Source organism: Sphaerodactylus townsendi, linkage group LG14 (assembly GCF_021028975.2).
Source record: "Sphaerodactylus townsendi isolate TG3544 linkage group LG14, MPM_Stown_v2.3, whole genome shotgun sequence".
Lineage (NCBI taxonomy): Eukaryota > Metazoa > Chordata > Lepidosauria > Squamata > Sphaerodactylidae > Sphaerodactylus > Sphaerodactylus townsendi.
In genome coordinates this window covers 37,917,310-37,942,569 of record NC_059438.1, presented here as the reverse complement: position 1 = coordinate 37,942,569, position 25,260 = coordinate 37,917,310, and the positions used below count along the sequence as shown (strand labels likewise).

General features: G+C 46.2%; 1 protein-coding gene across 1 annotated transcript in view; it reads left to right on the top strand.

Annotated features, from left to right (window-relative positions):
• Nucleotides 1-25,260, top strand: part of CYSTM1 (cysteine rich transmembrane module containing 1) — a 55,794-nt gene that overhangs the window by 25,135 nt on the left and 5,399 nt on the right. The window contains exon 2 of the mRNA XM_048516256.1: nucleotides 3,882-4,135. Coding sequence (XP_048372213.1) covers nucleotides 3,901-4,135 — 235 coding nt within the window. The 5' untranslated portion in view covers nucleotides 3,882-3,900. The remainder of the gene's footprint in view (nucleotides 1-3,881; nucleotides 4,136-25,260) is intronic.

Sequence of the window (25,260 nt, the reverse complement as noted above, 5' to 3'; positions counted from 1 at the left end):
AAAGTTTAACGTTTAACTGTTTAACTGTGCAAACAGTTAATCGTTACCATTAACGATTCAAAGTTACACGTTTGACTGTTTTACGTTTGCATCCCCTTCCGCTGGCCGATCACAAAAGCGGAAGCAAAACTAAGGAAAGGCTGCGCGCACATCGTAGCGCTGATTGGTTGCCCAAATTCTGCATCACACTCCAGGGCGGGAAACGAGTCAGGGTTTCAACCCTTATCCCTCCCCTCGGATCAGCTCTGAACCGTGTCAATGGGGTCTATTCCACTTGCAACCAGGTCCTGCCAGAACGCGGATTAACGGGGAGAATGAGTGCCAGAAACAGAATCTGCCATGCAAGCAATGGGGAGGTCGTCCCTCAAACCTGGTTAGTTTGTGTTCTGAAACCTGGCTAAGAAGGTAGTGGGGATTCGACCTCTATCCAGAACTGCATGGGGTTGCTATGGTCCTCTGATATAATGCCATAGAACCCATCCTCTGCAGCAGTCATTTTCTCCAGGGCCACAGGTTTCTTTAACTGGAGGATCCTGTTGTAATTCTGGGAGATCTGCTGGACCCACCTGGAAGTTGCAACTCTACTTGTACCCCCCACTGTTCTCTGACTCTTCACAGAAGCAAGTGCAGGTGGGAGGAGCCAGTGGCAGGAGAGCGCCCACCTAAGCAGAGAAATGGCCTGCCTAGGTAGAAATCTGTAGATCTGGATAAGGAGAAGTCTGAAGATAAGCACAAGAAAGGTGGCATGAGCAGCAGAAAAGTGAAACTGTTGAGCAACCTGTTCCTGAAGTCCTGAGATGTTTTTGAGTGTAGCCTTCATTGAGCTGAGATCTGCCATGCCCTTCTTTCACTAGGAGGGGGCACGTAGGGTTGCCAGCCTGCAGGGGATGGCTGGAGACCTCCCAGAATTACCGCTGATCTCCAAACTATACAAACTGCCAAATAATAAATATTTTTTCTGCTTCTTCTACTGAAAATGGCTGCTTTGGAAGGTGGGCCACCTACCAAGATCCTTCCCCTCCCTAAATTCCACTCTCACCGGCTCCATCCTGAAATCTCCAGGTATTTCCAGACTTGGAGTTGGCAGCTTTAAGGAGTGGTAGGGTTGCTAACTCTGGGTTGGGAAATTCCTGGATATTTGGGGGTGGAGCCTAGGGAAGATGGGGTTTGGGGAAGGGAGGTCCACATTGTGCCTGCTGCTGCTGAGTGACCATGGTTGTTTCACCCCAACTGGGGCATGTGGGGGTGGGGGGACAAGGGAAATAAGCGAGCACCAGGAGACCCATCCGTGGGTGGCATGGAACTCCATATTGTGGACCCAATGCTATTCATGTTTACTTCGAAGTTAGCATGTTCAACTGTCCATGGGCTAGGATTGGTAGTCCCTGGTCACACTGCTATTGGGGAAGTATGTGTCCATATTTGGCAAATATCAAATTCATAATTCTGGGGATTCAGTACAGTGTAGAGCCGGGGTCTGCAACCTGCGGCTCTCCAGATGTTTATGGACTACAAATCCATTTTGCCATGCTGGCAGGGGCTGATGGGATTTGTTGTCCATGAACATCTGGAGAGCTGCAGGTTGCAGACCCCTGGTGTAGCGTTTGGGTGGTGAGAGGTCTTAAGAAGAGCACACGTTCATTTGTATGAGCGTTACTTATCCTCAGTTTGTGCTGCCAGCAGGCAGGGGCGTGGCCGGGTTTGACCCCGCAAGAGAAAGCAGGCGGCACGCACAGGCGTGGTCAGGTCAGTGTCCAATGGGTTAAGGCAGGCGGCAGGCAAGGCATAGTCAGGTCACAGTCCAATAGGTCAAGGAGAACCGAGGAGCAGGCTAGAAATCAATGAAGAACCAGGCACACAGCAGCAATAGGAAACACAGTTGTTGCACCCAGGCAGAAGCAGGCTCACGGCAAGGCTTATATAGAGAGCCTTGTTTAGGGGGCTGGGATTCTGCAAGGAGTTAGTCCTCATCAGGTGCAGAGACTTCTAATCTCCCATATCTTGCTGCCAACTGAGCACTCTTTCTGTGCTTCTGCAGTAGCAGCCTCTGCTTCTTCCTCTTATGCAAAGCTGGCTCAACATTGGGTTCCCGATCTGCAGGTTCCTCCACCTGTATGTCATCAGCAGGGAAGGGCTGGGCATTGGCTCTGTTGCCTGGTCTTCCCCACCTCTAGCTTCACTGTGTCCTTAGGTTCTTCCTCAGTGTCCTGGGAAGTACCCAGGGGCTGGCTCATGACAGCATCATACGCTGGAACTTCTCTGAATCTTTGTGCCTGTGGTAATTTACTAATTGCTGAGTCCAATAGGAAGCCTCAATAATAGATATAATGCACAATGTATCTTTTATCATGCTTGATAGTGTTCTCATTTACTTCAAGCAGCCTTTGACTCGGTATAATAACGGTCAGCAGTTTGGGGGTCGGGGAGTAGAATGTCCTGGCTTCTGAATATTATTAACATTTTATATCTGGCATGCCCTCCTCAGACACATTTATGCAGCATCAACTTTGAATGGTAAATCAAATCTCTGTCCATCTCCCAAGACTGTTAACCTTGTTAGCTGTTAACCTTGTTCTGTTGTTGCTACCCTGTTTCCCCGAATACAAGACATCCCCTAAAAATAAGACGTAGTAGAGGTTTTGCTGAAGTGCGAAATATAAGGCATCCCCCGAAAGTAAGACATAGCAAAGTTTTTGTTTGGAAGCATGCCCGACGAACAGAACACAGAAAAATAAGACATCCCCTAAAAATAAGACATAGCGCATCTTTGGGAGCAAAAATTAATATAAGACACTGTCTTATATTCGGGGAAACACGGTATTACCTGATGTTTTTAATCTTATCTTTAATTACTGCTATCTCTTGTTTTCATAATTTGTAGAATTCGATCATAGTCTGGTTTTCTTTTATAACGTAAGCTACCTTGAAGTGCAGTTGAACGTGGCCATGTGAGTTGCAAAACTGGAAATAATATAATACTCCCCCCCCTCCACGCCCCACCGGTGTGGATTACCTTCTTTGTGGCTACTTCAAGAGACTGACTTAGTTTATTCCTTGAGTTACCTTCGCGCGCAAAGTATATTGCTGTGTGGTGATTTCAGTGCTGCCGCTTTTGTAGAGTTGTGATTATTTGTATGATTTTGCTGGCCGCTCTGTAGAACAGCTATTTGTCGTTCATCAGCACTTGTCTTTATTTTAGCAGTACTTCATACAGAGCCTTGAAAGACACAGCCTCTTAGTGCTTTTGCTTGGTCATGATTTAATAGCATCCTGTGCAGGGACAAATGTTATCAAACTGGGAATTTAGTTGGGCAAAGAAAAGTACTGTTCCTGAAAGTGTTAATATTATTTTATTTATTTATTTATTTATTTATTTATTTATTTATTCATTCATTCATTCATTCATTCATTCATTTATTTATTTATTTATTTATTTATTTATTTATTTATTAAATGTATAGGCCGCCTCATCCCCGAAGGGCTCGAGGCGGCTCACAACATGGCTGTTTCCAAACAGCAAATTAATACAGCATAAAAACTTAACCCATTAAAACTCAGCAGCAGTTAATAACAATAAATAAATTAAAAACAACATGATTGTGTAGAACACACACACACAGGCGCCCGATCTGAAGGCCAAGAAAGAAGAAAGAAGAAAGGGGAGGAGGTAGGCAGGGCCCAAGATGGAATTAGGGCCCAACCAAGGTGGTCCAGACAGGCAGCTTTGATTTCAATGGGGGGGCGGTGGAACTGCCCCACGTTTTTTTAAATAACGTGCCTGTGATTCTGGGAAATAGAAGAGGGTTTCTTTAGAAACAATTCTGTCCGCTGCATGTGCCAAGCCAAAGCTAAATCTTTTGTTGTGCTTTCTCTTTTTTTAGGAAGAACTTTGCATCCTTCATGAACTACGAAAACCCTCCACCTTATCCCGGCCAGGGACCTAGTGCTCCATACCCACCATATACCCAACAGCCAGGCGGACCCCCTGGTCCTGGCCCTTACCCTGGCTACCCTCCAGGGCCTGCCGGTCCGTATCCCGCACCTCAGCCAGGGTACCAAGGATATCCACAATATGGGTGGCCGAATAATCCTCCCCCTCCCGGACCCGTCTATGCAGATGGACCTAAAAACACAGGTAATGGCAGCTGCATTGCATCAAACTGTGATGGACTCAGCATGTTATTGTGGTTAAGAGGAACAGGACTCTTAATTTGGAGAATTGGGTCCAGTTCCCCACTCCTCCACATGAAACCCTGCTGGGAGACCCTGGGCCAGTCACAGTTCTCTCAGAACTCTCTCAGCCCCACCTACCTCACAAGGTGACTGTTGTGGGGAGGAAAAGGGAATGAGGTTGTAAGCCACTCTGAGACTCCTTCAGCAGCAGTGGCGTAGGAGGTTAAGAGCTCGTGTATCTAATCTGGAGGAACCGGGTTTGATTCCCAGCTCTGCCGCCTGAGCTGTGGAGGCTTATCTGGGGAATTCAGATTAGCCTGCGCACTCCCACACATGCCAGCTGGGTGACCTTGGGCTAGTCACAGCTTCTCGGAGCTCTCTCAGCCCCACCTACCTCACAGGGTGTTTGTTGTGATGGGGGAAGGGCAAGGAGATTGTCAGCCCCTTTGAGTCTCCTGCAGGAGAGAAAGGGGGGATATAAATCCAAACTCCTCCTCCTCCTCCTCCTCCTCCTCCTCCTCCTCCTCTTCTTCTTCTTCTTCTTCTTCTTCTTCTTCTTCTTCTTCTTCTTCTTCTTCTTCCTCCTCCTCCTTAAGGTGGAAAAAGTGGGGCATAAAAGCGTATTCTTGTTCAGGTTTTTATTTCCCATTGTACATCTATATAATCAGCATATTTATTGTCCCCATAACAAGGGAAGGTTCACTGCTCCAGGCTGAGAAGGCAAGACTTGGTTTCCCTGAGCTTATAGCCATCCTGTGAATTTCCTGCCCCAGGAGTGGGGAGGATTTCCATCATGGAGCGAAGGATTGCTCCCTCCATTTTTGGCCGTAGTTCCTGGTCTGGGTTTTCACGTCTAGCCTGTCCTTGCTGCTTTTTTCTTTTGCTCTTTTGTAAAATGTGTCAGTTTCTGGACCTAGAAGTCAGGTGTTCCACAGCTTCCTAAATCCCAAATACAGGAGGGTCATCTCAGCAGCTGTCTGAGTGGCATTTATTCCAGCAGGCACACTCTTGGAATAGCAGGTATCAAAACAAACTTCTGTGAAACAGACTACTGTTGCTAGAGTCCCGCTGCCCACCGAAGACTGGGGTTGGTGGGTGGAAGGAGTGATGCAGACCCTGCCCTCCCCCCTTCTGAGAGTCACAGTGTGTTCTCTGCCAGCATGGAGGGAGTCCAGAGCAGAAATGGTTTCCCTTGATAGAAAGGACCCTTTAAACAGCAACCGTTGCCCCTTGGCTTGTCCTCCTAATAATTATTCATCCCTACCAGTCTGGCCTTTCTAGCACAGAGCTTGCTCCTCTTCCGTTTCTCATTCTGGTGTGAAAGAGCTTCTGATGGATTGTCAGATTTAGCATTATAAAATGGAAGGAGGGCAAGATTAAATGTTGGCAAGTCTTCAGTGCAGGAGACAACAGAATGAGGTTGTCACTGTTCACAAGTATTTCGTGATGATTTTTGTCATTGGCTTGATTAGCAACCAGTGACCTGCACCCTATGAAATCTGCTCAGAGAGGGATTTTGCTGCATCCTCTTACCAGTTGTCTCCCAAATGCCCCCCCCCCCCAATCACATGCTTGTTCTGGGGGGGTTGGGGGATTTCAAGGAGGAACGTTGTCAGCAAAGTAGAACTAATCTACAATTAGTACAAAGTAGAACAAATCTACAATTTGGGCTGAAGGCAACAATTGTTGTTTTGAACCAGGGGTGGCCAACCTATGGTGCTCCAGATGTTCATGACTACAATTCCCATCAGCCCCTGCCAGCCAATTGGTCATGCTGGCAGGGGCTGATGGGAATTGTAGTCCATGACTGACAATTGTAGTCCATGACTGGCAATTGGCCATGCTGGCAGGGGCTGATGGGAATTGTAATCCATGACTGGCAATTGTAGTCCATGACAGGGGCTGATGGGAATTGTAGTCCATGAACATCTGGAACACCATAGGTTGGCCACCCCTATTTTAAAAATTAAAAAGTGTTGACTCTGAAACTTAAAAGTCCTGTAATAGAATATATGTAAACAAGGCTCCTTTGAAAATCAGTTCATGTAACTTCCATGCTTTGCTGAAACAAGTAGACAGATTTTGTGATGGTAGAACTCCCTAGTCTGTGGCTACACTGCCCTAACTGAGAATATTTTGCATGTAGAAAGAAGTAGCTGCCTTCCTGATAAGAATTCCAAGTGATGACTGATACTCAGTGAAGTTGTCAGCACGGAGAACTAAGTTTGGGACTGAAATGTCTTTATTTTGGTAGTCTACTCTGAGACCACAATTAAGTCAGATCTGGGACAGACCGGCTCTCTTCCAGTCTCTGGTTAATGTTAGATTTGGTTCCATCAATTGCACAAATACTTCTAAAATTAACTTCCAGTTCAGCTCTCTGCAAACTGATTTTACATCTTACAGAGTCCTTATGACCACCATAAGGCCTTCTAATCAAACAGCACTGAGAGTTCCTTGTTGGAGCTCCAGTTCATAGTTGTGGCTTGTGTGCAGTCCCCGATATGGACAGTTTACCCATGTGTCTGGGGATCCAATTCATTTGATTCCATTTGTACATCTGGTTTTTCACAGTGCACCTATCAGCTCCTTTCCTTTATTTTTTAAAAATACAAATCTTTGTTTCATTCCAGTATACCAAAACAAAACACTAATGACACAGTAAACACACAGATTTCCATAAAATGAAGCACCCTCCTCATAAACTCATGTCTCACACTATATTTGGGTCTTTCACTGAATTTGTGTTTATTTCGAAAAATTCAAGATGGCGACAATTCTTAAGCCTCTCCCATTTAGGTTCTTCTAAGCCTCGGGATCCCCTGAACCTTGTGTAGTCGGCTGGGTTTCTCTCTGCTAGAGAGAGACATGCAGTTCTCTTAACGTCCTGACCTGGAAGCCAGCTGCTTTCTTTTATTAAAGATGTGGATGGCTGGAGGATAAGAGAGGGAAAACATCATCATCACTGCACAACCCACAACCACCTTGGATTTCCAGTTTCTCTAACAGAAAAAAAAATGTGAAAATTTCAGAGAGCGATTAAACTCTTCAGTTGTTCCCAAAGAGAAAATATTTTATAGGAGTTTAAGATGAAGCTTTAGTCAGTGTATGGCATCTTACATAAAAAATCTTCAGTCTAGCACATTAGACAGTGACTCCTATGTGTGCTAGCGTATGTCCAAGGATAGGTTTAGTTCTTAAACATGACTAAATTTCTCCACAACTAATATACTAGAGCCGTGGTGGCGAACCTTTGGCACTCCAGATGTTATAGACTACAATTCCCATCAGCCCCTGGGCCATGCTGGCAGGGGTTGGCCATGCTGGCAGGGGTTGGTGGGAATTGTAGTCCATAACATCTGAAGTGCCAAAGGTTCGCCACCACTGTACTAGAATATGTATGATAGTTCAGGGTTTCCAGTGATGTAAAACCCAAACTTACTGCTAGCCTTCTTATGACTATATGAAGCTGTTTCTGTGCAGATAATACTTATTTTGTTTTCTTTACTATAACTTGTACATTCTAGTTTCAACTCTCATTCCCTGCCCTTACAGTTCAGTTGGCAAAAAGAAAGGTACACACGCATCAGTTAGCAACTCTTTCTCAAGTATCGGATACATTTGCAGTTTTACGTGCATAAGCCAAGGCATTCATACTTTGAATAAATATGGCAAACGATATGTGCCAAGTTCTATTTTTTTAATACAATTTTTATTATATAAACCACCAAGAAAAGATTACATTACATTTCGCACAACAATTTATCTCTATCTTCACTTATACTTTATAAAATTGTGTTAATCAATTTACTTACTCCAATAATAACATGTCACTAATAAAAAAGGAAGAAAATATATAACATATAAAAAGCCCCACCACAACCATAGATGTGTAAAAAGAAAAAAAGGAGAAAAAAGGAGAGAGAAAAATATATATAAAGAGTGAATTGACTTCCAATTAAGGGTCTTATACTTAATAACTAATCTACAATTAGTACAAAGTAGAACAAATCTACAATTCGGGCTGAAGGCAACAATTGTTGTTTTGAATCAGGGGTGGCCAACCTATGGTGCTCCAGATGTTCAGGAGATAGAGAGAGAAAAATATATAAAAGTGAATTGACTTCCGATTAAGGGTCTTATACTTAATAATCTCAATATCAATAAAATTTTACTATTCAATTCGTAAATCCTTAAATTAGTTGATTGGTATTTAACATTGGAGGTAAACCAACAAGTCTTTTGTTTCAGATCTTAATTGTAGCAAGTTGTTAAATGGTTTCCAAGTCTTCAATATAGTTTCAATGTTCTTCTTTCTTATTATGTCCGAAAGCTTATTCAAACGATATGTGCCAAGTTCTAAATGATGTGTTTTTGGGTGTTAGAAGTCTCTAAGGGTATAAAAGCAAGGTGCGCTTGAAATAATAGAGAAACTGTTTCTGTGCCACCAGCACCTTCATTTCACTGTGAATATCAAATGGTCAACATCCGGGTACGGATCAGCACCAGCTGAACTAATTAATTTGCTTCACCAGTAATGGTAAGATATAGCAGAGTTCTCTTTCTGTGAGTCATGTACTTCTTTCCAAAGCAAGAACAAAAAGTAAAGTGGACTTTGCTCCCTTCTCTTACATTTATCACAATATTGGTTTTGTGGGAAAACATACAGCTCCTGCCCCAACTGGCTGTCATTTTCTAGTCTGTTGGATTGAGTTTTAAATGGATAAATGGTTTAGGAAGGGGTTCTTTTTTGGGTAGTGAAGGACCGGCACGCCTGCATAGAGGTGGCGGTAATGATGTTCAGAAAAGGCACTGCCAAATCTTGTCCTCGACTGGTCATCTGAGGTTGCTTGTCGTTCAGTGATGCTTCCCAGGAAATAGTTCTCTGGATTTTCAATTTCAATAAGCCTTTATTGGCATATAACACGATAATATAAAATACAATTCCAGTTAAAAGGTAAAAGACTTCGCGTTTGTCATACATTCAGCTTACAAACTTCTGACAAAAACTTTGCCACTATAAGGCAGCAATGAAAATCCTGACAATTTAAAAGCATGACTACTTTATCTGATTCAGTATAATCAATCATGGAGTCTATAACTTGGGATAACAAACTGGATCGGAGTTCTTGGTATAATAAGCAGTTCAGGAGAATGTGTGGGATGGAATCCAGCTGTCCTATGCTACAGGGACAAAACCTCTTGTCGCTTGGAAGACCTTTAAGTCTTCCTCTATGTAGCGGAGATGGCATGATGTTAAATCTAGCCAGCATATAGGCTCTCCTGTGTATAGGGTTTGTGAGCACTGTAATATAATAGGCTGGGTATCCCTGCATGAAAGGAATTAACATATTCGTTGGCGAACAAGATTTATTTGCCAAGCTCTGCAGTTGTTGATAGTCCATTGCTAACAGCCTCTCTTTAATGAGGGCAAAAGTTTCAGTGAAGGTTAGCACATTGAAGGAGTCGCTGTCATAACCCAGTTCCCTGATCTTTGCTGATTCTCTGGATTTTGAGACGTTTTCTCAACAGTGGGAAGGTAAAAGTTCCCCAAACGAAATGTTCCGATTAAGGGGCAAACTTTTAGGACCAGAAGGCTTTGGAGAGATGTGGCCAAATCATGCAGTGTCTAAATCTGGGCGCATGGGTTAGATCAGGGGTCTGCAACCTGCGGCTCTTCAGATATTCATGGACTACAAATCCCATCAGTCCCTGGGAATTGTGGTCCATGAACATCTGGAGAGCCACAGGTTGCAGATCCCTGGATTAGATACTGGGGCTGCTAACAACAGCATGTTTTATTCTGGGAGCCAGAAAGCAAATCATGGAAAGGACCTTTTAAAGCCCTAAGTGCTCCTGTTTATACCTGTCTGAGTTTTGAACCTTAACTGAACCTGGTGCTGTTCCAGTTTGTGTTGAATACATTCAGACTCTGGAGGAGAATCCACTTCCTTGTACTCTTTATTCTATCAGCAGAGCCTCTAAGCCTAAGCAATAAATAATGGCTGCAGCTATTAAATTGTACTGGAGGAGCGTGATGAAGCTGGAACATTAACAGTTCCAGCATGTTCCTTCCAAGCTTTCCAGGATCTTCTTCCAAGGTATTCTTCCAAGATTCAGTACTGTGCAGGAGTTTTAATCAGAAGGGGATGCTGGAAGGACTCAGGTTTGATTATATAATCCCTCTGCCATCTTGGTATAATTTGGGATTAATTGTGGTAATACAGAAAACCATTCAAAATAATTTAAGATTGAGTCATAAAGTGTTATAAATAGGAAGGATGTTTGCTATGAAAATCATTGCATTTTATGTAATTCCCAAGTTTTATGAATAAGAATATGTTGATAAAAAGAACTAATTGATATCTTCTCATTAGTCATCATATTCCAGAGTTAAAGACCCACTCACACAAGTAATTTGTTGTGGGATATACTGCCAGTATATAGTGGATGTAGAGAAGAAGAAGAGGTTGGATTTATATCCCACCTTTCTCTCCTGTAAGGAGACTTAAGGCAGCTTACAAGCTCCTTTCCCTTCCTCTCCCCACAACAGACACCTTGTGAGGTAGGTGGGGCTGAGAGAGTTCTGAAGAACTGTGACTAGCCCAAGGTCACCCAGAAGGAATGTAGGAGTGGGGAAAACAAATCTGGTTCACTAGATAAGACTCCGCCACTCATGTGGAAGAGCAGGGAATCAAACCCGGTTCTCCAAATTAGAGTTTTCCCTAGGTTTTTTTCCCCCCTGAGAACCTTTTTTTCTATTTTTCCAATGAAAAATTCGGGGGGAGCACATTAGAAATTGCTATAAAATATTTTCTCTTATAGAATGAGTAAAATGCTTCTTGGCAAGGTTTTTCCACATTCAAAATATACAGTACTTCCTCTTCCTCTCACTTAAAAATCCAGTGGAAAAACTGAAAAAAAATCTCCTGTCTACTTTCTTTTTGATTGAGGAAAAGCTCTTACAAAGCATTTCATTCATCCCAGATGTATCACATGAAATGGTCTGAGGACTTTCTCAATTCTTTCAGTGGTAAGACTGGGAAATTTTGGGGAGCACCTCGTGGGGGAAACTCGTGCTGTAGACGTGTATAACATTTGCAAGTCTTATTTTTTTGTTTAAGCGTAAATAAACTTGGCAACCATTCATATGCCATCCTGTGTCTAATGATACGTTATTAATGAGTTTAGTGTTTTCAATGTTATAAAGATTTGTTTACTATGCAAACATTCTGATAGTCCTGCCTGCTGTGCCTCTGGCCGCTTCCGCACGGCCACACTGGGGGTTGGGTCGGCGTCATGTACGAACGGTCCCGGTAACGACAGGGAAGACGGCGCCGTGCTGCGCTGTCGCCTGATCGACTTACCTTCCCTGCGACCTTCCGGCACATCGCCGAGGCCTGGGGACACGCCCCCCTGCCCTGCGCAACCGCTCCGGAGTCACAGGGCAGGAGGGCGTGTCCCCAGGCCTGGGAGACGCACCGGAAGGTCGCGGGGAAGGTAAATTGCTCGGGAAAGGGGGGGGGATGGCGCCTTCCAGCCACTGCCATATGCACAGCAGCAGCTGGAAGCTGCCGTTTTCCAAAAACCTCGCTCAGGGAGCGAGGTGGGAAAATGGCGGCTTTGCACCACTGGGGGGGAGCGAGGGAGGCGCGGCTGCGAAGCAGCTGCGCCTCCCCTGCGAACAGCTCCCTAGGGACGGCGTTTTTGCCGTACCTAGGGTGCTGTAAACGGCCCGTGCGGAAAGGGCCTCTGAGACCGTTTCTGTCCAAAGAATAGACTTCCAGTTGCCACGAGATTTGTTTTCTATCTTCAACTTTTATTTTTTCCAACCCTCAGGTGTTTATTGGTAACACCGGGTGCAACAGTTTGCATCTCTTTCTTAAGTACTGGGTAAACTTTCAGGTTTTCTTGTTGAAAATGATCATATTAATATTTTTTAAAATTCTATTAATATGCTAAGTTGTGTTCATGCAGTTAAAGACTTCTGGGTTTGATAGGAAAGTATTGCATACATTTTAATCTTCATGCTGTTATCTTGCATATGTAGAATTTTGCAATTATTCTGCACTGTATTACAGAAACAACCCTGTTTCTGCTGATCATGAGAGGGAGCAAGGTGTCAAGATCATTCTGAATGTGCTTGATGTTTTCTATGAGTGAAATGCAAATGTTATTGCTATTGCAATGCTCTTCCTTCCCCTCAGCAACCTCCGGGCGCCGGTCTACCTCTTCAAAAGAGGTGCGAAAGGTTCCCAGGTCCTTTGATGTTTTGTAGTATAGTCGCAGTGACCATTTGGTGTGGCGTGCAACGGGGGGGGGGGGGGGGGGGGCTAGTGAAATAAAGCAGCGAGATCTGAGCCTCCCGCTCAGATCCAACTTTAGTATGTTACTCTTCGTATCTAGAATAAATGCTGTAGAACCTTTCCATGGTCTCCGTTATTTCTGTGCTCGAGAGTCTGACATTAAGTTGGATCTGAGCGGGAGGCTCAGATCTCGCCGGGGCATGGAAGTTTAAAAAATTAAAACTAAGGAGGAAGCTAAACTGCAGGCAGCACCTCACTCCGTAAATTTTCTGTGCTCCTGAAGGATTATGGCATTGCTCTGTCCTGCTTATAGTAGCCAAGGTTCTTTCTGTTCAAGTTATCTAAGAGTTTAGAGCAGTGGTCCCCAAACTTATTTGGCCTACCGCGCCCTTTCCAGAAAAAATATTACTTAGCGCCCCCTGGAAATTAATTTTTTAAAATTTTAGTAGCAATTAAACAGAAAGTTATATGTATGAATGTTTCTACCTGTGGCCATCACCGCCCCCCTGGATCGCTGCAGCACCCACCAGGGGGCGGTGGCACCCACTTTGGGAATCATTGGTTTAGAGAGACTAACAGCCCCATCTAAAAGGAGGGCCATCAGGGCATATGGCAGGGGTAGGGAACCTTTAACACCCAAAGAGCCATTTGGACCCGTTTTCCATGGGAAAAGAAAACTTGGAGCCGCAAATAATTTTTGACATTTAAAATAAAGATAACACTGTATTTATTGGGGTTTTTTTACCTTTTACTCCGCTCATTCTGAGAAGCGTATGGATGCGGCAAGGATGGGGCCAGCAGCTCGGGGGAAGCCCGTAGCGCGGCCCAGCCAGCTGCGGGCAGTTGGTGCGCCCACCCTGCTGCCTGCAGGCCGGGCAAGGATGGGGCCAGCAGCTCGGCTCGTGGAGCCGCAGTTCAAGGGCAGAAGAGCCGCATGTGGCTCTTGAGCCGCAGGTTCCCTACCCCTGGCATATAGGAACGACACAGCCTTGCACCGGTTTGTTGTCCCTCCCTGGGGCACTCAACCTGCCGGAGGGGGCCGATGTGCCAGCTGCCGCCCATCCCATAGCCCCACCACTGCAGAACCCAGGAGTCTGGGCTGTGACGGGATTGCACTGGTGTCCAGCTTGGACGCCAGTCTGGGGGCAGGCCAGGGCATCCCTGGGGGCAGAGCTGACATTAGTCGCTCCCACGTGGTGTTGAGGGCTAAGAGCATGGTGGCAAAAGTCCTGTATGCCCTGTGGGGCTTTTTGGCAGGGGGGTGGTGGTGGTGATGGTTCGGGGCTTTTCCTTGTTTCCTGCACTGCCAGAAAGCCCTCTTGGAGAAGACAGGACAGTGCCACGTTGGCTCTGCAGCCCGCCGACTCCAGCTTTGAGTGGGACTGTAAGTTGGTTGCATTGCGTGTTTCCAGTTACTCCAGGTACTTGTCTGTAGTGAACTTACTGTATTCCCAAGCAGCTGAAAACCCCTTCCTATTAACATTCCTTAAAATAAAAATAAGAACATAAGAACTAGCCAGCTGGATCAGACCAGAGTCCATCTAGTCCAGCTCTCTGCTACTCGCAGTGGCCCACCAGGTGCCTTTGGGAGCTCACATGCAGGAGGTGAAAGCAATGGCCTTCTGCTGCTGCTGCTCCCGAGCACCTGGTCTGCTAAGGCCTTTGCAATCAGAGATCAAGGAGGATCAAGATTGGTAGCCATAGATCGACTTCTCCTCTATAAATCTGTCCAAGCCCTTTTTAAAGCTATCCAGGTGAGTGGCCATCACCACCTCCTGTGGCAGCATATTCCAAACACCAATCACACGTTGTGTGAAGAAGTGTTTCCTTTTATTAGTCCTAATTCTTCCCCCCAGCATTTTCAATGAATGCCCCCTGGTCTTCCAACAGTATTATTTTGCCGTAGAAGAAATGATTTAATCTATCTCTTTCTTGGTGGGGTGGATGCTCTAAGACAGGGGTCTTCAAACTATGGCCCCCAGATGTTCATGAACTACAATTCCCATCAGCCCTGCCACTTGGCCATGCTGGCAGGGGCTGATGGGAATTGTAGTCCATGAACATCTGGAGGGCCATAGTTTGAAGGCCCCTGCAAGAGATTGGGGTGCTGTGTGGTTTCCGGGCTGTATGGCCGTGCTCTAGCAGCATTCTCTCCTGACGTTTCACCTGCATCTGTGGCTGGCATCTTCAGAGGAGATCCAATTGGCCATGCCAGCAGGGGCTGATGGGAATCGTAGTCCATGAACATCTGAAGCACCAGAGTTGGCCACCTCTGCTCTAGATAGGCCAAGCCTAGGCAAAATATTGTTGCCATTCCAGCTTCAGTTTATAGAGCTTCTCTTGCCTGAAGCTCAAGTTGCTGAGCTGGGAAGAACCCTGGACTCTGCCGGTTTGGGTGTGGGTGCCTGTGGGTGCATTCTCCCCACCCCCCACCCACTATGCTTGCTTTCAGGATGCTGGTTGGACTATGGAATTCTTGCACTGGGCTGAAGCAGAATTTTCCAGTGTTTCAGCAATACTGGGGGGAAAAAAAGATCTGCGGATGTTGCTCTTTGCCTCTTATTGGCCTCAAGCGGTTGGTGTGAGAATCTGGCCTGCAGGCAGAGGTGGGATCCAGCAGGTTCTCACAGGTTCCCGAGAGTAGGTTACGAATTATGTGTGTGTGCCGAGAGGGGGTTGCTAATTGGTGATTTTGCCACGTGATTTTTGCCTTAGTTACGCCCCTCCTCTCAGCAGTAGCGCGCAGAACTTGAAGCAGTCTAGCAGGAGATGCGCCGGCGTGCGTGGCAGCCTGCGCCTGCGTGCATTCGTTTCCCGCCCAAGAACCGGTGCAACGGCTGCGTCCTTGCCACACCCCCGCCCAGGAATGCCCCGCCCCCGGAATGCCCAGCCACGCCCCCATTGTGCCCTGCCCATCCCCATTGGCGCTACGCCACAGTTTGAATCCCACCACCATGGGAACCTGTTACTAAAATGTTTGGATCCCACCACTGCCTGCAGGTTCATCCTAAGCGCCCGCTGCCTAAGGCAGACCGAACCTGAATTATTTACAAAGGTTGATTAGTGTAGGAGCTAATTTTCTTGGATATGTTTTCTTTTGAATTCTTCCACTTGAGCAGTTGTATTCTAATACCAACAATCTCATTGTGAGGTTTTTTTTTAATCTTCGGTTTTGTGAGAGGTAAAACCCACACGCCTGAGCGAGGTCTGCGCTCTCTGAGGATGCAGTTTTTGTTTCTCGTGTTCCTGCCGTTCTGCCTTGAAGAGTCAGTCGTGTGTGTTTATAAAAGGGAGGGAATTATTGGTTCTGAAATGAATGTTTCCAAAAAAATACAGAGACTGGGAGGGAGGGAGGAGATACTGACTCCAAAATAAGGATTTGTCTGTCTGCTAACAACTTTTGACTTTGCTTTGCAGCTGGTCCTTCAAATGGCCAGTCAGCTCCGTGGGTGTAAAGAGGTTACTGAGCAAAGATGAGGATGATCTGCCCCAATTTTAGAAGTAGAAGGTTTTTATACCCTATTTTTCTCTTCTGTAAGCGGTTTGCAAACTCCTTTCCCTTCTTCTCCCCACAACAGAGACCTTGTGAGGCAGGTGGGGCTGAGAGAGTTCTGAGAGAACTGTGACTCATCCAGAGGGCTTCATGTGGAGGAACAGGGAATCAAACCCAGTTCTCCAGATTAAAGACCACTGCTAATGTGAAGGAAAGGGAAATCATACCTAGTTCTCCAGATCAGAGTCTACTGCTCTTGACAACTATACTTGCAGTTGAAAATTATTTGAGTCTAAAGAGCAGTGATTTCTCACTCTATTTACTTAGTGTATTCCTAGCCCTTCTTTCCCGTTGGGGGACCTAAGAGACTTATTCCATTCTCCTCTTCATTTTATCCTCACAACAACTCTGTGATGTAGGTTAGGCACAGTGTTTATGACTGGCCCAAGGTCACCCAGCAAGCTTTCATGGCAGAGTGGGGGTTTATACTTTTTTTAATTTATATCCCCCATTTCTCTCCTGTAAGGAGTCTCAGAGGGGCTTACAAACTCCTTTCCTTTCCCCCCTCACAACAAAAACTCTGTGAGGTGGGTGGGGCTGCGAGGGCTCCGAAGAACTGTGACTAGCCCAAGGTCACCCACTGGCATGTGTTGGAGTGCATAGGCTAATCTGAATTCCCCAGATAAGCTTCCATAGCTCAAGCGGCAGAGCGGGGAATCAAACCCAGTACCTCCAGATTAGAGTACACCTGCTCTCAACCCCTTTGCCACTGCTGGTGTTAAGGTCTGCAAGATCCTACTCTGACTTGTGAAGCAGTGGGCCACACTGCTATCCAACTCTGGTGCCCCAGATGTTCATGGACTATGATTCCCATCAGTCCCTGCCAGCATGGCCAAGGTAGAATTGGCCATGCTGGCAGGGGCTGGTGGGAATCGTAGTCCACAGACATCTGGGGCGGCAAAGTTGGACACCCCTGTATTAGACCAAGCCAATCCTGTATCCATATAATTCTTGCTGTACAGAGCTGAATAAAAAATAGAGGGTCATGAATTTTGTGAGCAGCATTTTGAGTTAACCATTAACTGAGGAATTGTGTACAAGTTGAAAACGAATGCACCTAACCAAGATAAAGGGCTCAGTCGTAAGTCATAGGTAACATATTTGCTTTTAAAATAAAGCCGTTCATATTATTTGCACTGTGCAGCCCGGTGCTCGGCCTGAGAGTCCACGCCCATCAGTGACAAAGCACGGTTTCCTTTGACCTGTCGCTGATTAGATTATGAGCTTCTGGGGCTGTGGAGATACTCTGGATTCAGATAAAACTTCTTTCTCCTAGATGGCTGGCTGACTGGCTTATAAAGACTAAATGGTAGAAGGTGCAACTTTGTGGATTTCTCTATTTGTGAAGGCGAGGGAGGTTTATGAAAACTAGCGAAACTGTAAAAATTCCTCTGTGAAACTATAGATAAGCATTGATTTTGGGGGGGAAGGGCTTGTTTGACTTCTAGAAATGGTTGAAAGACTAGGTAGAATTTCAGTTGTCAAAATTGTTCTGAAGATGGTGAATAGATTACCGTATATACTCGCGTATAAGCCGAGTTTTTCAGCCCTGTTTAAAGGCTGAGAAAAGCCCCCTCGGCTTATATGGGAGTCACCATTTTCTATTAATCTCAAGGAGGCTGGGGGCAGGACAACCGCCCTGCCCAACCCCCCCCCCCCAGAAGCCGCTTGTTGCTGCCCTCATCCAGGATGAAGGGGAACCCAGAGGCACCCTGGCTGGCTGCGTTTCGTCAAACCCGGGAGGCAGAGGGAGCTCCTTATTTGGGCAGTGACATCAGGGGGAGTCACTGCCCAAATAAGGAGCTCCCTCTGCCTGCCGGCTGGGTTTGACAAAGCCCAGCTAGCCGGCAGGCAGAGGGAGCTCCTTATTTGGGCAGTGACTCCCCCTGATGTCACTGCCCAAATAAGGAGCTCCCTCTGCCTCCCGGCTTCCCACCCTCAGCTTATACCCGAGTCAATAAGTTTTCCCAGGTTTGGGCAGTAAAATTAGGTGCCTCGGCTTATACACAGGTTGGCTTATACACGAGTATATACGGTAACAGAAAAGAAGAGGGGGCGCAAACTGAACCAAGAATCAACTGAAAAGTCTAAGAAGTTGAGCCAAAGACAACAAAAATAGAAAATGCAGACATTTATTCTGTGTGAACCAATTAGTAATTAAAAACAATGGGCCTGAAAATAACTTCAGACCTAAGTCATTAAAATAACTGCAGACCAAAGTCTCACTGAGATAAAAATCATACAAAGTAGATGAAACATAGTTCACAATAAGCCGCCAAAAGCCAGACTCATTTCAGCCACGTGGGCCTTCTTCAGTGGTCACAAATGTAAAACTTAAAACCCACATTCCAGTGGCATGCATATTTTAAGAAACCTGAGCAGGTGGTGGTTCGCTTTCTATTGTGAATTGCTTAAAATGGATCTCAAAAAGAAACCGTGGATCTTATATTTTGCTTGTAACATGGACACCCAAATAATGCAGGTTTTACAATTCTTGTAAGACGTCATCAACTGGAAATCTTTCCAGTTTGTTTTTAAAATCTGAGTGAGGCTTAGATCTGCAGTTATTTTAATGAAGTCTATTTTCAGGCCCTTTGTTTTTAATTACCGCTTGATGCACATGGAATGAATGTTTTCTGTATTTTCTATCAATGGTGAAGAGATTCCCATTACTGAAATTCTGTTCTTCAGAGAAGAGTAGAGATTCTGTTTTGGTTCCCCAATACCACTCCCGGAGAGCATTGGCCTGCTGGGGGTCCCCAGCTGAAGAGAAATCTGACTGGCCTTGACCAGGGCCAGGGTCTTTTTGGCTCTGCCGGGTGGAACTCTCTGCCACCTGAGACCGGGGCCCTGTGGGGCGGTTCCGCAGTGTCTCCCAGACAGAGATGTTCCGCCAGGACTGTGGTTGAGGCGGTTGCGGTCTTACCGTCTTGCCTGGCCTCCCCTTCCCCTCTCCCCCCTTTCCTGTCCTCGCTCTTCCCTTTTCCTCTCCCTTTCCTTCAGCTAGAGCTGATTTAGTTAGACACCAGTTCAATCCTCCCTTGAAGAGTGGAGCAGAGAATTAAAGGGTGCCAAATTTTTGATATTTTTGTATGATTTGTAGGTTTTTAATGACCTGTTTGTTTGGTCTTAAATTATTTGAGATGGTTTTCCGTATTATGTATTGATTTTGAGTAGTATATACTGGTGATGTGTGCTATGTATTGATTATGTCTAAGCTGCCCTGAGTGTAGCCTTCGGCTGGGGCTCAGCAGGATATAAAACCAAACCAAGTAAGGTAAGGATGTTGCATCATCAACACCAGTTTCAGTTAACCCTTTGAGGCAAGTCACCATTTCCCCCTTCTCTAAAAGGCAATGTTGGACATATAAATCCTCTTCCATCTGTTGCTTCCAGTCTCATTGCCTGGAGGACAGATTCCATAGTAGAGGGATACTTCCCATAACATGTCCTGTGTGTCATCTCAAGAGCTCCAGATGGACCACGCTGTTTCTCACCTGTCCTCCAGGTGGAGCTACCTGACACCCTAGAGAGCCACTGTTAATCACAGTAGGCAGGGCTTCATTAGGTGGACTAGTGACCTGGCCATGTATAACACAGAGTCTCAGTACTCTGGCTCATACGCTGCTCTTCTGCCTGGTAAAGGACCCACAATGCCTTTGGAAAGACTTCTACTTAAAAAGGAGCCCTTCCTAGTTCTGCTGTGCACCCTTTTGGCCACCTTTTCTAGAAGTAGTCACAAATAAATTGTGTCTGCTACTCTGAGAAGGAAAAGCCTGGCTTTTAGGATTCCTGCAACTTCCTGCTTAGCCCTATTTCCTTCTCATCAAAGAACAGGACACGCGTGGAGATTAAGCGGAGGAAGAAAAGATGGGGGGCATGAGGCACACTTCCTGACACGGTAGAGACTGTGTTGTTCTCCACAAGAGTTTCCTTTTTGACACACTTGGGGATTGTTTTTTCCCGCTCTCTTCCCTTCCTTTAACTCAGCTCTGAAAGTCTAAAGCTTAAAAAAAAATACATTACCCAGTGGATTAGGTGTTTGGCAGGGGATGATGGGAACTGTAGTCCATAACATCTGGAGGGGCACGAGTTTGACACCTGTGCCCTGCAGGACTCGAGTGACGGATGCAGAGGCTCAGTGGCTTCCTATTAACGTTGCTCAGTCCCTGTCGTAATCTGATGCTTCTGTCCAGGTTAGCCCTTCTGGTAGCTCCACCGAACCAGTTTGTTTCTGGGAATTTTCTATCTTCTCCAAAAATAGGAATTGGGGCCGCCCCCTGTAACGATGAGGCATTCTCTTCCCCTGTTTTGAAGGTTGCAGAGCAGCACCTGTGCTCCTGAGCTGGTATTTTTCATTGAACGGCCGCTGCAAGAAAGACCATGTGTGTGAATGGCTGGACAAGGAGGAGCTGGGTGGGCAGGAAAAGAAATGTGCAAGAGAAACACATTGGCATGAGGGTAGAGGGTAGGCTGGAAAACCATCTCTGATATGCAAACAGAAGTCACAGCTTGGGTAGGAAGACGAAGCTTCCTCCTTGAAGAGAGGCTGGGCCCTGAAATCCACACAGGCGTCTGTCAAAGATTCTACACTCTGAAAAGTACCATAACAGATGGCTGGGAGCAGCAGTGGTGTAGGAGGTTAAGAGCTTGTGTATCTAATCTGGAGGAACCGGGTTTGATTCCCAGCTCTGCCGCCTGAGCTGTGGAGGCTTATCTGGGGAATTCAGATTAGCCTGGGCACTCCCACACACGCCAGCTGGGTGACCTTGGGCTAGTCACAGCTTTTCGGAGCTCTCTCAGCCCCACCCACCTCACAGGGTGTTTGTTGTGAGGGGGGAAGGGCAAGGAGATTGTCAGCCCCTTTGAGTCTCCTTATAGGAGAGAAAGGGGGGATATAAATCCAAACTCCTCCTCCTCTTCCTCCTCCTCCTCTTCTTCCTCCTCTTCCTCTTCTTCCTCCTCTTCTTCCTCCTCCTCTTCTTCTTCTTCTTCTTCTTCTTCTTCTTCTTCTTCTTCTTCTTCTTCTTCTTCTTCTTCTTCTTCTTCTTCTTCTTCTTCTTCTTCTTCTTCAACAAATCCCAGGTAGCAGGGTGCCCTGGCACCTAGAAATTTCATTATGGCACCAAGTATTTTCATCAGACATGTATTGCAAGTGCCTCTCGGTGATTGTCAGAAGAAGCACAAAGCTTTATTTAGGCAAGGGATAGAGGTTAGCGGCTTCTTGTGAAAATGGCCAGGGTTACCCCGTATTTGTTTATACAGAACAGCCCTGTTATAGCTTTAGAAAATGACAAGCAAGTGAAGATTTTAGGATTTGGTTTCATGGTAGCAATAATTAGGAAGTGTGATCATTAAGATATAAAAACCAAAACATTGAAAAAGTCTGGCATCTAAATCCTTTGGGGTGACTTCTAAAGCTAATTTGCTGAGTCCTGTTTTAAAATGGTGGGTTGCTCAGGCACTGAGTCAATATGGATAGATTGCATGTAATTCAAAACAGCTTTGCACAGGCAGCATTTGGGAAGGCAACTGATCTTGTTCAGAGAGAGAGAAAGAGAGAAAGAGCAAGGATTGCCAGTTCTCCTTTCACCAAGTACAAGATGTCGCTGAGAACGTCTTGAGGAGTGCGCCTGGCTGAAATGTTGTCAATGCTCAACAACAACAACGAAGAAGAAGAAGACGCCAACTTGGATTTATATCATCCATGTAAGGAGACTCAAAGGGGCTTACAATCTCCTTTCCCTCCCCTCTCCTCCCCAAACACCCTGTGAGGTAGGTGGGGCTGAGAGAGCTCAGAAGAACTGAGACCCAGGTCACCCAGCTGGTGTGTGTGGAAGTGCACAGGCTAATCTGAATTCCCCAGATAGTCTCCACAGCTCAAGTGGCAGAGCGGGGAATCAAACCCGGTTCCTCCAGATTAGAGTGCACCTGCTCTTAGCCACTATGCCACTGCTGCTCCTGAAGAGTTCCACTGCCTTTTTCCTAGCAGTTGTCTTTATGAATCCTTTTGTTTCCTCACCCTAGCACTGATGCACGTTCTCATTGTCTGCTTTTATAATTTGCCCCTCTTTTAAACGTCTATTTCTTTCTTTTCCTCCCGTTTTTATTCTTCAGGTTCTGACTGCTGTGAGCTACCCACCGTGATATTTGTATGCCCCCTTTTATACATTTGTTTCTAAAACAGGCCTGTGGCTAAACGAGGAGTTAGCTGGAGGTTACCCTGTGAGGCTATTTTTACCTCTCCCCACCCCTGAACTAGGCTGCAAATGTGTTCTGGAGTTTCTCCTTATTTTAGGAGCAGGCCGGCTGGAGAGAAGCCTTTAAAGAAACACTGCCCCAAACATTGCAAAGGGATTGCAGCTTGGAAGGGCTTCCCTTGTTCAAATGCAACCACTGAGCATCTTGCAAAAACCTGCATCAAGAAAGGGATCTCAAGGAAGCCACTCTTCTTATAAGGACTGAAGAAGAAGAGTTTGGATTTATATCCCCCCCCCTTTCTCTCCTGCAGGAGACTCAAAGGGGCTTACAATCTCCTTTCCCTCCTCCCCTCACAACAAACACCCTGTGAGGTAGGTGGGGCTGAGAGAGCTCCGAGAAGCTGTGACTAGCCCAAGGTCACCCAGCTGGCATGTGTGGGAGTGCACAGGCTAATCTGAGTTCCCCAGATAAGCCTCCACAGCTCAGGCAGCAGAGCTGGGAATCAAACCCAGTTCCTCCAGATTAGATACACGAGCTCTTAACCTCCTACGCCACCTCTGCTCTGTTGCCAAATGTGAGGTCTGCTAGCAGGCATGGGGAACTAGGCCCCTCAGATGGCTCTGTGCAGATGTGGAATTCACCTGGCTGGCTTAGGTTTCATGCTCCTGGATCTTAGCGCAGACTTCACCTCTCCAATCCCACTCCACCTCCTTGAATAGAAGGAAGACTCTTTGGCTGTTCACAGTAGCTGAAGCAGGCAGAGATTTTGTGTTGCTGTTCTCAGCTTCCTGCCAATCAGAAACCGTCAGGTTGTATTGCTGAATGATCACAGGGCATTTTTTCTGAGTGCAAATTAAACCTTTCCCTTTCACAACAACAGCTCTTTCATAAGCTGCTTATGTGGAAAGAGTTTTCACCGCAGCAGGAAAGTGCTTTTTCACTGTTTGAGGGGCTTCTCAATTTCCCTGGTAAAGCCTCTTGTCATGTAAAGCACTGCCATGACCCTGTTCCCCTCTCCACTTGACACCAGAGCCCTCATTAAACCCAAGATATGATCTCACTTACAGCTCTTGCCATGGTAATTCGCTTACACCCAACGCAGGTCTGTCTGAAGTCCCTCAATGCTCCCCACGGCTTTAAGTAAGTACAGGGAAGGGGAACCAAATGGGGTCCCAGGGTACGTACAACTTGCATGGTGATGTGCAGTAATCATGAACTCCCTTGTAAGAATGAACGGTACCCCGAAAGAGCAAAAGATGTACCCTGGGATGCCCTCCGCCTCATCATCACCTCATAATTTTAACAAATATAATACTTCTTGTTTGACCCACTCACTGTCATTTCTGTTCCTGGAAATACCTCTGGGTGTGCTGCTACTGTTGATTAGGTTTGTGTGTTGGAAGTGCTGGATGTTTTACAGTGTTTTAACTGAAATGTAATATATTTTAATTGGGGTATATGGATATGTGTTTAAATTGTACACTGCCCAGAGGCCTTAGGGCAGTGGTTCTCAACCTGTGTGTCGCGACCCTTTGGGGGTCGAACGACCCTTTCCCAGGGGTCGCCTAAGACTCTCTGCATCCGTGTTCTCCATCTGTAAAATGGATAAATGTTAGGGTTGGGGGGTCACCACAACATGAGGAGCTGTATTAAAGGGTTGCAGCATTAGGAAGGTTGAGACCCACTTCCTTAGTGGTTAAGGCAGTATAGTAAATCCAACTACTAAATAAATAAAATAAATAATTTGTGGGAAGAATGGGAGTGTCGCTGGAAATAGGAAGTGCTTTGCTGAGTAGCAGCAAAAGGGTGGGGAAGTTGTTGCCGGACAAGCTCTTTCATAACGTCTCTCCCGTGGCTTTGGGTGCCTGAAGCTTTGGCGGGTGGGATGGGCCAGGCGTTTGCAGGAAGTCTGCACCTGAACTTTCTATCACACTGGAAAGCGGCACATAAAGGCAGAAAGTTTTGGCCTCGCATCCCTCAGCTCCTCTGCTTTCCTGCTTTCAGGCAACAGAAGATCAAATATTTACACCCGAAATGCCATCCTTTGAGGCTTGTACTTGTTTTGCACAAAACACAAACTGGTTGGACCCAGAACAGCTCTTTGAAGCACCAATGTGGGAAATCCCAGGTTTTCCGCTGCAAGGCAAGGCAAAGACGGCCAAGTGCTGCTGAGAGGAGTTGCCTCGATGTTCTTGTTTTGAGTGAGAGTCCCACCTTGTGTTAAATTTGTCCTGACAGCTGAGTTATGGCAACCCCACAGGACTTTCTAGGCAAGATACATTTGGAGGCCATTGCCTGCCTCTGTGTGGGTTTAGAGAGTTCTGACAGAACTGTGTTCTGGCCCAAAATCGCCCCCAACAGGCTGCAAGTGAACTGTTGCTGACCCAAGGTGAACCAGCAGGCTTCATGTGTAGGAGTGGGGAATCTAACCTGGTTCCCCAGATTAGAGTCTCCTGCTCTTACCTACTGCAGTGTGGTGGCTCTCCTGAGGTAGAAGTGAGATGGGTAAAAGGTAAAGGTCATTACTGATACATGGGGTGTTATGACATCACATTTACCAGGCAAACTATGTTTTACAGGGTGGTTTGCCACTGCCTTCCCCAGTTGTGTACATTTTATACCCCCAGCAAGCTGGATACTTCTGATCTTGGAAGGCTGAATCAACCTTGAGCTGGCTACCTGAAACAGACTTCTGTCGGGATCGAACTCAGTTGTGAGCAGAGCTTTGACTGCAGGCTGCAGCTTACTGCTCTGCAACACAGAAGAGTTGGATTGAAATCCCCCCTTTCTCTCCTGTAAGGAGACTCAAAGGGGATGACAATCTCCTTTCCCCTCCTCCCCCCCAACAAACACCCTGTGAAGTGGGTGGGGCTGAGAGAGCTCCGAAGAACTGTGACTAGCCCAGGGTCACCCAGCTGGCATGTGATGGAGTGCACAGGCTAACCTGAATTCCCCAGATCAGCCTCCACAGCTCAAGCGGCAGAGCGGGGAATCAAACCCGGTTCCTCCAGATTAGAGTGCACCTGC